The sequence below is a fragment of the Fulmarus glacialis genome, unplaced genomic scaffold (genome assembly GCF_000690835.1).
Source record: "Fulmarus glacialis isolate BGI_N327 unplaced genomic scaffold, ASM69083v1 scaffold4858, whole genome shotgun sequence".
NCBI lineage: Eukaryota > Metazoa > Chordata > Aves > Procellariiformes > Procellariidae > Fulmarus > Fulmarus glacialis.
This window is the reverse complement of record NW_009226291.1, coordinates 50,317-65,285: the sequence shown is the minus strand read 5'-3', so window position 1 is coordinate 65,285 and position 14,969 is coordinate 50,317. Positions and strand designations below refer to the sequence as shown.

The following is a 14,969-nucleotide window of genomic DNA, read 5'->3' as shown; positions in this document are numbered from 1 at the left end:
GAACCATTTCACAGCATGTGTACACTGAACACATATGGCTATATTCAGGACTGAAGGGAGGAGCTGTTACCAGAAAATCAGAAAGCATAAATATTTGGGGCATTGGCTATAAGAGGCACTCTCTGGAATCTTCACTACGTATTCATAGCCTGCTTCTGGAAAGTATATTGGATTGAATCAAAGCACTTCACTTGGAATAACATAACGATTTTTAGAATATATGTAGAGTTCAGCTTGGTGCAATAGTTTAGAATTTATAATTTGATTACTACCCATTCCTTTTCTAAGGTAAAAATTGGTTTAGGAGAGTTCATAGCAATCCTTATTATTATTTTGCACACCCAGCTATGTGAAACTCAGAGAGGCCAGAGAAGCAGTAATATTTTATAATTCTGGAGAAACTGCTAAGGGATTTCTGAGCTCTGAGGTGTTAACTACAAATGAATCTAGGCCTCTGGAAATTGTTATCTCACCAGAGAGTGTACTGAAATAATACACATATGAAGGGGCTGCAAACTGATTTGTAAAGCTAAAAGTATTCTCTGCACCCAATAGATGTGCACCCAGTAAATAGTCTGACCTGGGCTTATATAAAAAATCTGGTTTAAATATCAGGAGCTTTCCGTTGTTGGTTGTTGTTGTTGTTGTTGGAGAACCAACAAATATTACAAGGGTTTGAGGACTCTTGAAAAATTATAACTTTAAAGCTGAAGCTCTGTTGTAAAATAAGGGGCCAGAAAGGAGAGTGCCCTGTATCAGTAGCACTGCCAGGTAATGAGCAATGACTTGTGGATTCTGGAGGGTTTTGTTGCTGCCCTCTTCTTAACTGTTACAGTAGGATACGAGCTACAGCGGGATTTGTGGCCTGGCAGGGCAAACTCTGAAGTATGTGTCAGTCATATGCCTCCTAATGCTCTTCTACTGCTATTGAAACAGAGCATTTCAGGTGGAAGACAGTAGCAGCTGCACCAAAGATTACCTGGAGATTCGTGAAGGGAACGATACAGGCACTCTGGCAGGACGATTCTGTGGGAGCTCTTTGCCTTCAAATTATATATCTACTGTTGGACATGTCCTGTGGGTCAAATTTGTCTCAGACAACTCAGGCCCTGATGTTGGCTTCAGGGCCACATTCTCTCACTGTAAGTAAATTATATTTGATTGAAAATTGTTGTTCTTTCATAACACTTCCAAAATGATTCAGAGAAGTGAACATTTGGTCCTGTAAAGCCTATTAGAAAATGCCTGTTAATTGACAGCAAAGCTCTGAATTCACTTAAAAAATATTTTGTAAAATATCTGCTGAATATAAAGGGATGTTCTAAAACATGCGAGAACAGAACTTGTGTGTATGTAACATAATCAGAAGAATTAGACATTAAATTCTATCTTCTAAAATTATCATTTATATACTTTTTTCAAATTGATCATATCATCCTTCCAAAAGCAAAAAACTTCATGGATTACGGAAAATAAAATGTTCTCTATTTCATTGCCTGTTTTCTAATGGTTTATCACCTGGTTTTCAGATTCTTCCTTCAGCAGTATTGGGATGTAAAGATACAAAAAAGAGCTATATAATAAAAAATTTTATGGCAACCCAAGTTTACCAGTAGCCTGTTAGAGTTAAAAATATCTGACCATATATCTTTGCTATCTGAGAGTGAGCAATGGTATTTAATGTTTATGTTGCCATTTATTAGGCAATTGACAAATTAAGAAAAAAGTGTTTCTTTCCCAGCTTTCCATTTTGCTTTTTGAGTACAACAGTGTCCATCTTCCGGTTTGGATCTAAATGCCATCAACCAGGGAGCAGAATTAGAAGAAAGGGAAATTATGCCAGTTTATAGATCCAAAATTGCAAGGGACCATTGCAAACATCAATCTCTGACTTGCTGCATGAACAGACTGCTGAAGCTAAAGACCCACCGCCATTCTGATTATGCAAGCTAAACTTCTAATATTTTTCCTTACTTTCAGACTTCTACTACTCATTTTCAAAAGTCATTATCAATAGGTCAGAGCTCAATCCAATCAGAACCGTTTTTCACCAGAACACCCAAAGGCATTTTTAAAAAAATCATTTTATTATTTAATGTTTCTTGGGAAGAAATGAGCATGAAGTAGGGAGAGTCAGGGGAGAATTTAGATGTGCCATCTTCCTACCTCTTCTACATGTAGGGCCACACAACTCAAATGGGTAATTTCCTTCAGATAAGGGCACACTGCATCCCTCACAAAAAGAAAGTAATTAGATGTGCATCCTAGGACTGTCTGAAACACAAGTCTATGCCTCACAGCGCTGTCTAGTCCTAAGTAAATTAAGGCAGATGGGCTGAAATGAAAGCTATATTCCAGGCTGGTCCCCAATGCTTCTTTTAATCTATGTGAATTAGAGGCATTAGTTGTCTCTTTCTTGTTTTTCAGTGTATGGAAATGACATTGTGGGAAACAGAGGACAAATAGCTTCACCACAGTGGCCCAGAAGTTACCCTCACAATTCCAATTACCAGTGGCGGATAAGTGTTAATGCTTCACAAGTCATCCATGGCCATATCCTGCAGATGGATATTGAAAATCATCACAGATGCCGTTATGACAAGCTAAAGGTGATTTCATTGTGAGAAGTTATTTTATTTCAATTAACTTTGATAAAAATTTTGAATAGAGAAACCTACAAGAGGAATGGGAAGAATTTCCGAGGATGTGGCTTATTTTTTTGCTATGTCGTCTTTTCAATAATTATTAGCTATAGGAAGGGTTACATACTCTTTGGCTCCCTAACAGGTATTTCCAAGCTGTAAGTCTGAAACTTATTAAAAATAAGTCCACAATGGTACAATCCTGAATTTTCAAATCCAAGAATTTCAGGTCAGATACCAGATCGAGCTTTGCTCTGTGCTGGTTCAGTTGAGGACAACAGTGACAGTAACATCTCAGTGCCTCTAAAAATAAGGTTATTTTAAAATCCTACAGGAATAATCCTTTACTTGCACCTTCTTTGCTCTCTGGATCAATAATTTGCTGTTGGCAGTAGGAAGGTACCTCTTTCTTCCTGTTGGATTGTTTTCCGTACTCTCCTGTAATACAGTCTAGCCTTTTTACCAGGCTAAAAAATACAGCACGCATGGTGCTAAGCAAAATGGAGCAATAGAGGCAACACTTCTTTCTGAACTTAGATAAACATAACTACTTAGTTAAATAAGGTAAATCTCTTGTCTGTTTTTTTTTGTTTGGTTGTTGGGGTTTTTTTACCCAGCTGATTTAATAATTATCCTTTTCTTTCATGTTTGGGAAAATAAAAATTAATACTAGTTCAGTATATTCAGTATATTCAATTCATTATTAATTCACTGATATCCAAATTTAATATTAGTTCAAAAAGGAAATATAACTTTTTCCTTTATCTCATGTCAGATTTTAATGGTATCTTCTTTCTTCTAACTCAGCCTGCCTTTCTTTGCCTGTCCATCTGAAACCAAAATGAGTCTCTTAAATCAGCTAGACATTCAGTGGGTGTGAATCAGCCTGACCTTTAACTTGACTCAAGGATCAGATCTTCAATGTAATGTTAATGTTTATCTAATATTTCCTAGCTTTCTCTACTGGACATTTTTTACTGTGGGGAAGAGGACAAGAATACAAATAGGTTTGAAAGGTGGCGAAAGAGAAGCATCTTTTAACCAGCCAAGATTTTGGCTTATAAATATATAAAATTAAAAAAATATTATTGCATATTTATTTGATAGAATTTAAAATATGTGTGTTCCTCAGAGGGAAAAAGGGGGAAAAAAAAGAAGAAACAGTGCCTTTTTTTTCCTTTAGATCATGTTGGTTTTTTCCTCAGCAAGGAACAAGATTGTACCAGTGGACTTTTTTAATGTGGAAGGCCAGTCCATGTCCCCAAAGAGCAGCCCTGTGATGGGGAATGAGCTGAATTTGATGGCTTCCATTCAGATCCTTCTTCTGTGAAAGCTTCACAATTAACAGTATATAATAGAAAGGGAGATTTTGTTCCATTTTTTGTAAGAGAGGTTTCTCTCTAACTGGGAATTGCTGAAAGATCCCTCGCTCATTTAAAGAGGCTAATTTTCTCCTTGGAAACTTGCTGAGTATGGGGCAGATGAAAATCTGCCGGTGTGAGAACGGCACCGTTTTCTTCTCTCTGCAGGTTTATGATGGGCCCACCATTCATTCTCGTCCTATTGCAACATACTGTGGTGCAGACCCTGTTTCTTTTGCATCTTCTGGCAGTTCAATGACAATTCAGTTTCAGTCAGATTCATCTGTGACCGGAAAAGGCTTTCTTTTGGAGTGGTATGCAGTGGATGCTTCTGCTGTTACACGCACCATTACTAGAGGTGGGTTTTCAGTGGGTTGCATGGTTAAAAGTGATATAGCCAGTGATATACTGAACTTTAGTTAAAAAACTCCAACTTCACCACAAGAGAAAGCCCTGTCTGTTAACGGAGGGAAAGCTTTCCTTGACATTTTAATTAAGCATTTTAATAGCTTTTAAAAATTATTTCTAGAGACTCTCAGATATACTGTTTTACAGTGTTTTAAAAATAAACATGTTGATAGAGGGTCATTTTTCTTTACAGAGGTATTTCATGAAAGCTAAACATTTTATATGCTTTCATGAAAAAGTATCTGTCTTGAAATACCATTCTTAAATCATTGGCCAATGTGATACGAAACCTTTCGCTATAATGCATCTCATATCCATAAATAAAGAGAATATGCTCAGTATGATCATGTACCTCTGACAAATAGGTCCTGGAAGGAGAGGGAATATGCTTCTTGTACCATTTATTTTCTCTGAGCAAGTTCAATAAGAGAAAGTTAAGACTAACTAGGACATAGTGCAATGTCTTCTTTCTAAATCTGAAGGCAGATTTCTGGGGACAGAGGGACTAAGGATCCCTGGGGCTCTGGCAGGATAGTAGCAGTACGTAATGGGTTTATGTGCTGGGGGAGCACTGAACCACTAGATATCCCAGCAAGAACTCCATCTTGATCTAAACTTATAGCAGAGACATTAGCAGTGAAGAAAGAAAAGTACTTCAATTTCAAGAGGGTCTAAATTGTTTATGTATTCTTGGTTATGCATGCACCATTCCTTTCTGATGTGCAACCTGTGTTAAACTGTGGTAGATGCTCTTAGGTCTTTTGCTAGATACTCCTCATGGTAAAATAGGTCACATCATTGCTGTACCAGGTAGCACAGGAACATCCTTACAGGTCAGGATTTTCAGGTTTTGTATTCCCAGTCCAAACTGAAGCAATGCTTGAAGAAATGCATTCCTGTGACTACACACATCATCACTGTGCCCCCATTGTGCTTAATGGTAGGACTGTCATTTTAAATTACACGAGGGGAGTGTTCAGTTTAAAAAGAGGATGCTTTCATTTTTGTCTTCTTGTACGTGACAGGTGCATGTGGAGGGACTGCAACAACTGAAGAAACACCTTCTTTTCTCTTCTCACCGGGCTGGCCCATGAATTACAGAAATTTTGCTGACTGTGTGTGGCTTATCAGAGCTCCTGGATCCACTGTGGAGTTCAATATCCTAACCCTAGACATAGAATCTCACAGCTCATGCAACTATGACAAACTTATTATCCAAGACGGTAAGAAGTCATTCTTGCACTACCCTGACAGCATGCAATAAATACTCAAGGTCCTAGCACCTGGAATTCTCGTGTCCATTGAGCTTAAGCAATCTAGATAGCAGTGGGAACACACTCTAAATCAGTATTCTTCCTCTATGCTGAGACATTCTGCTAGTTAAAATAAAACTAGCAAAATCTAGTAAAATATTTGGCAGTCTATACAAATATTTCTCATTCTGTAAGGGGTAAAAGATCTTGAAAAGCACCTGCCTGGAAGCCACCAACAGGCAGATATGAACTGATTTGGTTTTAACACTAATGTTTCTTCTTTTGGTCTCAGGAGACACTAGTCTTTCTCCAGTGCTGGCTACTCTGTGTGGACGAGAACCTCCTGGCCCAATAAGATCAACCGGAGAGGCGATGTTCATCCACTTCATATCAGATGCAAGTGTCACTGGAGCTGGGTTTAATGCCTCTTATCACAAAAGTAAGATTTGTTTCTCTTCTCCCCCAGATAAACGTCTGCCTTGCTGCTAACAATGGGGTAAGGAAAGAAAAGCGTCTGACATTTTTAACAGCTGTCTACAGTCAATCTAATTAACCACACAGGCCAGTTATTCATATCTCATGAATATGCATTAATAAATGTCTGAATCTGCAAAGGTAAAATTTGCTTTTTTCCCAGCGATATAATAAAACAAAGCATGATTCAACCAGACCAGTCAGAAGTAAGAAAAGTGCATGCCTAAGTCTGTTACAGCTTAGCTGAAGGGTGAAAGAATGCCCAACTGAGAGAGGGAAATAAATGACTCAAAGCATAGACACAAAACAGAGAGAGACAGATGCAGAAAGCTTCAGCGATTTCCAGTGGCACTCCTCCCACATGCACCCAGGGATGATAACAGATTCCTGAATGGGCTGAAGCACCAAGGAAGGTGTTAGGACAACAATGTGCAGCCAGGGGAAGTTTTTCTGACTGGCAGCTTGAGTAGGTGACAGTGGTTTGGTCCATGGCTAGAGGCGATGTGCTCAGATAGTGTAACAGTATGCTCATGCCATGGGAGGTCCTTGGCATAGCTGCCTGCTTACTCATCTGTTAAGTCTGGGAATTGAGTCTTACTGTAAAGATGTTTGGTGTGTGTCATCTTACAGTCTACTAGCTTGTATTTGGGAGATCATTCATTGTGTGCATTGCTCTATGCCCCTCAACTCTTCATACACTTGCTTCAACATTTGCTTTTACCTGTCACATCTTCCTTTTAGGAGACTGGATTTTTTTCTAAATGAATATGTGAATAGTTGACAGTAATGTTTTCTTCTTTGCTTCAACTCCTTTTTCTCAGGTTGCGGAGGCTATTTGCACACAGGCAGGGGTGTGATAACATCCCCCAACTATCCTCAAGACTATGCTCCTAATCTGAATTGTTCCTGGCATGTAGTGGTAACCTCTGGATTTATCATTGCTGTCCATTTTGAACAGCCTTTCCAGGTTAAGAGTGAGGATACTTCCTGCAGCCTTGGAGATTATGTAGAGGTGAGGTTATTGGCTAGGTCACCAAATCCACAGAGCTATTAAAGCTACTGAATCTTGTAGATTTCAGTGTCAGTAAGGCAGCCCAGGTTGTCAGGGGGTGGAAATACCAAAGAGAAATACCACAGAGATTATTTCTCTCTCTCTCTCTCTCTCTCTTATTTATTGCTGTGCATTAATTAATCACTAGGTTATTGTTTTCCCACACGGCTGGAAGCCTTGAGATGGTGCTCGAAGTTTACATTCCTGGGCTGTTTGCTTGAGTGACGTTAGCGATTTCTCTTCTAGCTGAAGAATGGGTTAGATAATGCTGCCCCACCTTTGGTGTCTGGAAGAGGGAATGGACGGTTTTGTGGAAGCAGCTCCATCTCTACCATGTACACCACAGACAATCAGCTGTTTGTCCACTTCATTTCTGACAACAGGAATGAGGGTCAAGGATTCAAACTGAAATACGAGGCTAAGAGTCTAGGTAAGTCTAGGAAATAAATGTAAGTAAGTTCTGCAACTCAATAGATATAACTTGGAGTTTGTCCTGTTAAAGGAGGTTGTTGTTATAAGTCCCAACCCTGGTGAAATCAGATGTCTGCAGAAATGTCCTGTTTCCTTCTTTAGTGCCTGACTTCTGATCCTACTTGCAAATTTCTCCTTTTTAAAGAGAGCCAGCTCCAGGTCATGGAAAAAAGCCCCAAAACAAAGCAAAGCAAAAAAACCCCAAACTTATGGTGGACCCTTTGGCAGGGAAGTAGCATCTATAGTTAGGAAGAGATGTTCATAATTCATACAGAAAAGGAAAAAAACCCCTGGAAACAAGAATATTATTTTGAACATATAGTACCCAGTGCAAGTGATAAATTATGTCAGGAATGATTTAGGCTCGTGTGTTGAGAAAGGTGATAACATTTCTCACAAGTTTTTCCCTCAGCTGAGAAAATAACATTCCCTGCCAGAGCTAACATTTTTTGAAAGAATGAAGAAAATGGAGACTCAGGTCCCAGGGGTAAATCAGGGACTTGGCATTTGCAGTTATTCCACGGTATTCATGACAAATGCCACTTGGGACACCAGGAGACCTCCTATTAAAATGTAACTAAACACAACTCTCAATCTACTCAAATTTGTAAGTGCTTGTTTTCTGCCTATTTTCCCCTGCTGCCGCAAAGAATCATTCTTAGCATTACCATAGGGGATTCATGAAGGGAATGGGTGAAGCTGTACAATAGTATTTCTACCACTTCAATTTAGGACACTTGGCTAAAACCCTGTGTTTACCAGTATTGCTAGAACATAGTGGGGGGTTTTGACAGAAAGATTCTGGTCAAAATAAAGATATTTTTGTAGGAAAAAGGACCTGAACAAATCCTTATGATTGCTCTGATAGGCATTCCTCACACATATTCATTATTATCTCAAACAGACATTTCAGTTTTTGGGAAGCAGAAGTAGGGAATAATTCACAGAAGCATTGATGGGTCTGACTTGTAGGCTTTCTAGCTCTTGCGAATTGGGATAGGAACAAGGCAAGAGAGATGTTTCCTGCTTAGTTTAGAAGCAATCCAAGGAAGAACTAATAGCAGTTTTATTCAGGGCCCTGAACATTTGGAAATGAGGAGGGCTAGGTAAGCAGGAGCACAGGAACATAGGATTCTACTGCATTAAAATGTTGTCCCACAATAAGCAGTAAAATGAATTTGGTTTTGATGTAACTATACGACACCGAAAGGAAACTATGTTGGAATATAGTGATGACTCAAATTTTTGATGCCTCACCCATTTCCTTAACGTGTTGTTGTTTTTTATTGGCGATCTTTTCTTTCCCAGCTTGTGGAGGCAATATTTATATCAATGATTTCAACCCCAGTGGATATACATCTTCCCCCAACTATCCGAACAATTATCCCCAGCATGCTGACTGTGTCTGGACCATAACTGCTCCTAACGGACATGCAGTAGAGCTGCAATTTGAAGATCAGTTTTACATTGAACCTTCACCAAAGTATACATCCACATTATTTTGTCTGTGTTTCTTCAGAGACTCCATTCTGATTCTTCTTTCCCGGTTACTTTCTGTAATTCCTTTCAGAGTGCACTTCCAGATTTACAATCAAACGTGATTAGGAAATTTTTGCGAGAGATCACTGAAGCTATCAAGTCACTGGTATACATTCCTAGGACTTTGCAGTGCATGATAGAGATGAATATAACAGACAGAGAGGAAGCATCTGTGGTAGAAAGGTGCCTTCTGTAAAACCTATGCCCTCTAGTGCTTTCATATTCAGATTTTCAGTCATTGTGACTCTCAAGTGGTTGTAAGTCCAGTGGATTACCACCACAACAATTTGTCTTCTTCATCCATTGCCTGTCTGCTGATTTGCAATGGGTCTACATGTTTTGCACCCCCTGCCTGAAGCACAAAACAAGGCCTAGTTTCCAGCTGATGTAACTTCATTGATTTGGGGCTGGACCACTATACGCCTGTGAGACCATGTCCAGAAAAAACAATGCAGGATGGAGAATCCCGAAGGTGTCCTTTCTCTCTGGCTTCCCAGGATGCTGCACCATTCTGAAGGCAAAGCTGTTAGTTAAGATATTTTGGGTCTTTCTAAGCCCACCTAAGTAAGCCCCCAGTTTGAATTTTATTCCCTTCATCTGTTTTGTATCTGTTCCTTAATTCAACAGTCATCAATGAGACTTAATAGGGAATATCTGCTGAATCTGAATGCTGCCAAAAAATACATATTAAAGATGGTCACAACTGCTTTATCAGTGCTGTTCATATCCTTCCCTAGGACTTGCGTCTATCAGATCTGATCTGATCATAGGCTGGGCTTGGGATGAATATTTCTCAATATTTCTAGCACTTCTTTTGATTCAAATATTACATAATTATCATTGAATATTAACTTGTTGATTCTGTCCTGGTCATAGTGCATGGAAATTGATCTAATTCACTACAGCTTCATGGCTTTGTGCACGTACTGAAATGATTTCAAACCATTGTTGTTATACATTGAACAGAAAATTCTCTCCTTTTCTAGCTGCACTTCCAGTTACCTGGAGCTACGCAACGGCGCCGACTCCACTGCCCCCATCATTGCCAAGCTGTGTGGAGGTTCGATGCCAGGCTTGCAGAGATCCTCAGGAGCTGTTATGTACCTGAAGTTCAAGTCTGACAGCAGTGCCACGCATGTGGGATTCAATGCTAAATACTCCATTGGTAATGCTTGCATTTATCAATTTCTCTGATTTTAGAGAATATTTTGGTCTCAAGTGTCAGGCTTTTGTAATAGAGCTTAAATCATGCCTATGAGGTGCACTGACAGATATGTGTCTCTTTCAATTAATGTTAGAGCTAAGGCATCAGAATCATCATGTGGGTTAACATCAGCATGTTCTGCACCTAGCAAGAGGTGAAAATTATGGAAACAGGAATAGAAAAGTGCTCATAGATCTGCAGCAGTGGAAACAAAGACTGGATAACCTCTTGTCAAAGACAATTATCAAATGGACAGTAGAAAAAAAAGGTCGATGTGGATAAAGTCATGTAACATGATTTGATTTTCGGCATGCAAAATTAGTGTCACTTTCATGAGCAGAATCCTGAAGGGGAATGCAAAGACCAGCTGAGAGTTGGCAGGAGAAGAACAAATTAGGAGCTTCTCTATGTAAATGTAAATCAATCTATAATAACAATGCTGCTAGACAAACAGGGGCAGCACAACAATGGACTGAATAAGGAACGAACAGTAAGAACCATTATTTGTCAGCTGGGAAATGAAATACTTTAAAATTATTTGCCCTCAAGCTGCAAAAACAAGATTAGAAAGCAGTAGCAAAGTTTTAACATTAAATAAAAAATAGTCTTTGATCAAATTCAGAAACATGCTACTTTTTTGGTTTTGATAATGTTAATAATCTTCAAAGAATAGCAGCTATTATGTTAGTGTCACTCATACAGGAAAGTCTAGGACTGTTAATTTCTCAAAGGCAAAGTAGTGGACTATATTGCTTTACACAGAATTTTGTTGATTGTGTTAGATTTCAAACACCTAATCCAATACAGTGTACTATTATATTTCTGAATGTGAAAACTGAAGCAACTTGCAAGAAAATATTTTTAGTAGGCGAAGCCACAATTTATATTTATCCATAACAGATTTACAGTATCTCAGCTGTATGCCAGTCATCCTGGAACAAAGCACTAATTACTCTGAAGAGCAGACAGTATCAACAGAACTGTTATTTCCACAAAAAGATTGTAACTAGCAGACACAGAATATACTGTAAAATCCAATAAATTCCACCTGGGAATATTATTTGCTGTAAGCCTTAGTATTATGAATTTCTGTTTGCAGGTACCACATAGAAATGAGTTTTCAGAGAGAGAAAATTAAAAATAAATAGCTGTTTCACGAATTGTGCAGTGATTCCTTACCAAGGCATCATACGGAGTGGAATGTGAACAGGAAGGGACTGCAGGAAAGAGAAGAGGAGTCTGAACCATAGCTGTAGGCCCAAACCAGCAGTCAATTTTTGTCAGTCATAAAAAATCTAGATCCACATTTAGCAAACTAAATTTCCTTATAATTATCTGATACAGCTTTCCAAGATTTTCTGGTAAATATGGACATGGGTAGACATTAGATATAGACCTTGAAATCTGTGAGTTTATTCAAATTAATAAGAGATATGACAGGGAGGAATGGATGCTTGCAATGGAAGCAGGTGTGCAAAAAAAACCAAAACAAACTAGGACTGGTTGAATTAGAAGGAGAATGTGGAAGATTTTTAACTGGAAGGCAATTCCTATTTTATAACTACAGTTAGAGAACAAGCCAGTTGGTCTTAGCTTTAAGTCTTGTTTAGGAGAAAGGTCATCTCTCTGAGGTCCTTCAGTCAACCAAGCAATGTTCTTCCTTTTGCAGCTCCCTGTGGCGGGACAGTGATAGGACAAACTGGCATCATTGAAAGCATGGGGTATCCTGAGCTTCATTATCAAGACAACCTACTGTGTGAATGGTTCCTGCAGGGTCCCAGGGGCCACTATCTTACCATCAGACTAGAAGGACTAGATATTCAAAACTCCTCCGAGTGCACAAATGACTTTGTGGAGATCCGAGAATACAACACTTCTGGTCTGAGAATTATTTCAGTGTTTGTCTTCCCTTCCCTAGTACTACTACGCAACCTCACCAGAGGTTCCTGAAAGCATTTCCCTTTGGGTACAGAGTGAGCCTTTTCAATGTATAGTATTTGCTTCTGTCTGCCTTGCAGCAGCAGAGTAAGGCAAACAAACCCCTTATATTTCCCAGCAATAACTTGATTTTACTAGTTTACTCCTGCCTGTCCAGTTAAATTGGAAAGTGATCCTTCAATATAAATATAAATAATACATTGATATATTTGTCTTTCGGTATTTGATTTTTGCAGGAAATTTGTTGGGCAAGTACTGTGGTAATACTCTCCCTGATGCTGTGGACACCTCTGACAGTTTTGCTTATGTCAAGTTTGTCACTGATGGATCAGTCAATGCCCGAGGATTCAGACTGCGCTTTGATTCCAGCACTGAAGGTTGGATTTCTAAGGTTGAAAGTTACTTTCAGGGAAGCAACATATACTACAGACCATAATTGTACTAGTACAGCATATATTGTAGATCACTTATTCTTGGAGTGGTGTGTATTTGCTCTTAAATTTAAACTCTGGGGTAAGTATGAATAGAGGTCTATGATCGCTACTTAGCCAAGCTGAAACTTTCAGGGGCAAGCAGTCTCCTGCTATAATGGATGTTGCCATCAGTGATAGGTCTCACACAATGAAGCACACTCTTCCACACCTTTTCTCTCCAGCAATCAGACCAGGGATGTCCTAACATACCCTCCCCACGTCCCTCTTGATGAGGAGGAAGGTAAAGAAATGCTGTGATTTTCCTGTATGTTATTCTGTCCCTCTGAGGTGAGTGGTATTCTTAAATCTCCCTAAAACCAATAGGTTTTGACCAATAGGTTTTAAGCAGAACGACAGAACTGCAGAGCCACTGAGGTTAGAAGAGACCTCTGGAGATGAGCTAGTCCACATCCCCTGCTCAAGTAGGGTCAAGTAGAGGAAGTTGCGCAGGACTGTGGCCAGTGGGGTTTTGAATGTCTCCAGGGACAGACTCCAAAACCTCTCTGGACAACCTATTCCAGTGTTCAACAACCCTCACAGTAAAAAGTGTTTATAGAACAGTTTTCATATGTTCAGATGGAATTTCATGTGTTTCAATTTGTGCCCATTGTCTCTTGTTCTGAGCACAATGACTTCAAAGAGCTGCTCTGATCAGGACTAAGGACATAGACCTATTCCTGCTTTACACTTCTCCTTCACATTCTTTAGTGCCCATACAATGCTTGACCTGCCAAAAAATGGCTACTTTTTAAGAAATTCTTTGCAGTAGTGATCTTGAAAAATCTCCTGCCAACCCTTCTTAACTCTTTCCAGCTCATTTAAAAGCTCAGCTGGAAGCTTCCTTACTTGTCGTGTTTGCTTCTGCAATAAAATAACAGAGGGGGAAACAAACTCCAAAAGAATGTTATTCCGTTCCCAGGACCCTGTTATGCAACCATAGAAGAGAAACTCTATTAGCAAAAATTTAATGCAGGTGGATACACAGATTAGACTATTCTGCAGGAGCCTGTGAGGGTGAGGAAAGGGACTAACTCTCCCACTGCACTCCATTAAACTATATCTCTGTATTTTAAAAGGAAACCAAGTGTAAGCTGGTAAATTTATTCCATTAGTCTCAGAAGAAAAATGCACTCTATACCCAAGACCTTTAGTGTTCTTTCCTCAGAGCACAATTTGATATTCATAACAAAGATAGGAAAAACACAAAATAACTGCACTGAAAAAGTGTTGCTTAAAATCCCCGAAAGCTTTTTCTCTACCTCTGTTAACCAGCAGAGGAAAACCACATCCTTCATCATCACCCACTCTAAGACCCTGCTCGTTCTGTGTAGCTCTGCACAGTCATCTGAAAGGCAGAAATGTCTCAATCCTGCCGCAGTGAAAGGCTTGTATCACTTGACATCAAAGCCTGTGGCTCACTCAGGCTTCTGAAGCCTGGCATAAGCCCTTCAGAGAAGGGAATATTAATAACTAGACTAAAAGGAGCTGCTATGGTCAATTAATGTTCTACTACATTTATGGCTGAGTGATAAAGACTGTCAGGAACTTAGCTGTTTAGACAAACATATGGACAGGATAGGCATATCAAATCAAGCACTCAGGATCTCTTTTTCTTGCATTATTAATGGTTTTTTTGCTATAACTCCGTAAGCAATGCTTTACTCTAAGAAGTGTTCAAATATTTGGGTATTTCAGAATGTGGTGGGGATTTTTCTGCCCCTGTCGGAACATTTACTTCGCCCAACTATCCCAACCTATACCCACATAATCGAGTGTGTGAATGGAGGATCACAGTGGAAGAAGGCCGACGTGTGACTCTAACCTTTAATGATATGAAAACGGAAGAACACTGGAGGTGCTCATCAGATTATGTGGCTGTGAGTATTGGGCGTGAAGGCACACCCAATCCTAATCCCTTTATGGAGCATTAATGGACATAATAGAGGTGAAATGTCATTTATAGGTCTACATCTGGTTTTAGGACAAATAATTTAATCCAGGGAAAACAGGTAAATGAGAGAAAGTTAGCTCTGTAGGGTGTCTAAACTCATCTGCTTGTTTTAGAGTAGAGAAATTTTGAAATTATGATCCGGGCAGAGGGGAGGACTTGAAGAAATCATTGGAATTGGCTCTTTATCAATTATGGAAAAAAGCT

At 39.2% G+C, this 14,969-nt stretch overlaps 1 protein-coding gene across 1 annotated transcript in view; it reads left to right on the top strand.

The window, feature by feature from the left end:
* Window positions 1-14,969, top strand: part of LOC104080384 (cubilin-like) — a 123,375-nt gene that overhangs the window by 65,089 nt on the left and 43,317 nt on the right. Inside the window, exons 21-32 of the mRNA XM_009582759.1 lie at window positions 937-1,142; window positions 2,428-2,609; window positions 4,172-4,361; window positions 5,437-5,634; window positions 5,957-6,103; window positions 6,960-7,150; window positions 7,436-7,619; window positions 8,969-9,143; window positions 10,186-10,364; window positions 12,073-12,282; window positions 12,578-12,718; window positions 14,510-14,691. Coding sequence (XP_009581054.1) covers window positions 937-1,142; window positions 2,428-2,609; window positions 4,172-4,361; window positions 5,437-5,634; window positions 5,957-6,103; window positions 6,960-7,150; window positions 7,436-7,619; window positions 8,969-9,143; window positions 10,186-10,364; window positions 12,073-12,282; window positions 12,578-12,718; window positions 14,510-14,691 — 2,185 coding nt within the window. The remainder of the gene's footprint in view (window positions 1-936; window positions 1,143-2,427; window positions 2,610-4,171; window positions 4,362-5,436; window positions 5,635-5,956; window positions 6,104-6,959; window positions 7,151-7,435; window positions 7,620-8,968; window positions 9,144-10,185; window positions 10,365-12,072; window positions 12,283-12,577; window positions 12,719-14,509; window positions 14,692-14,969) is intronic.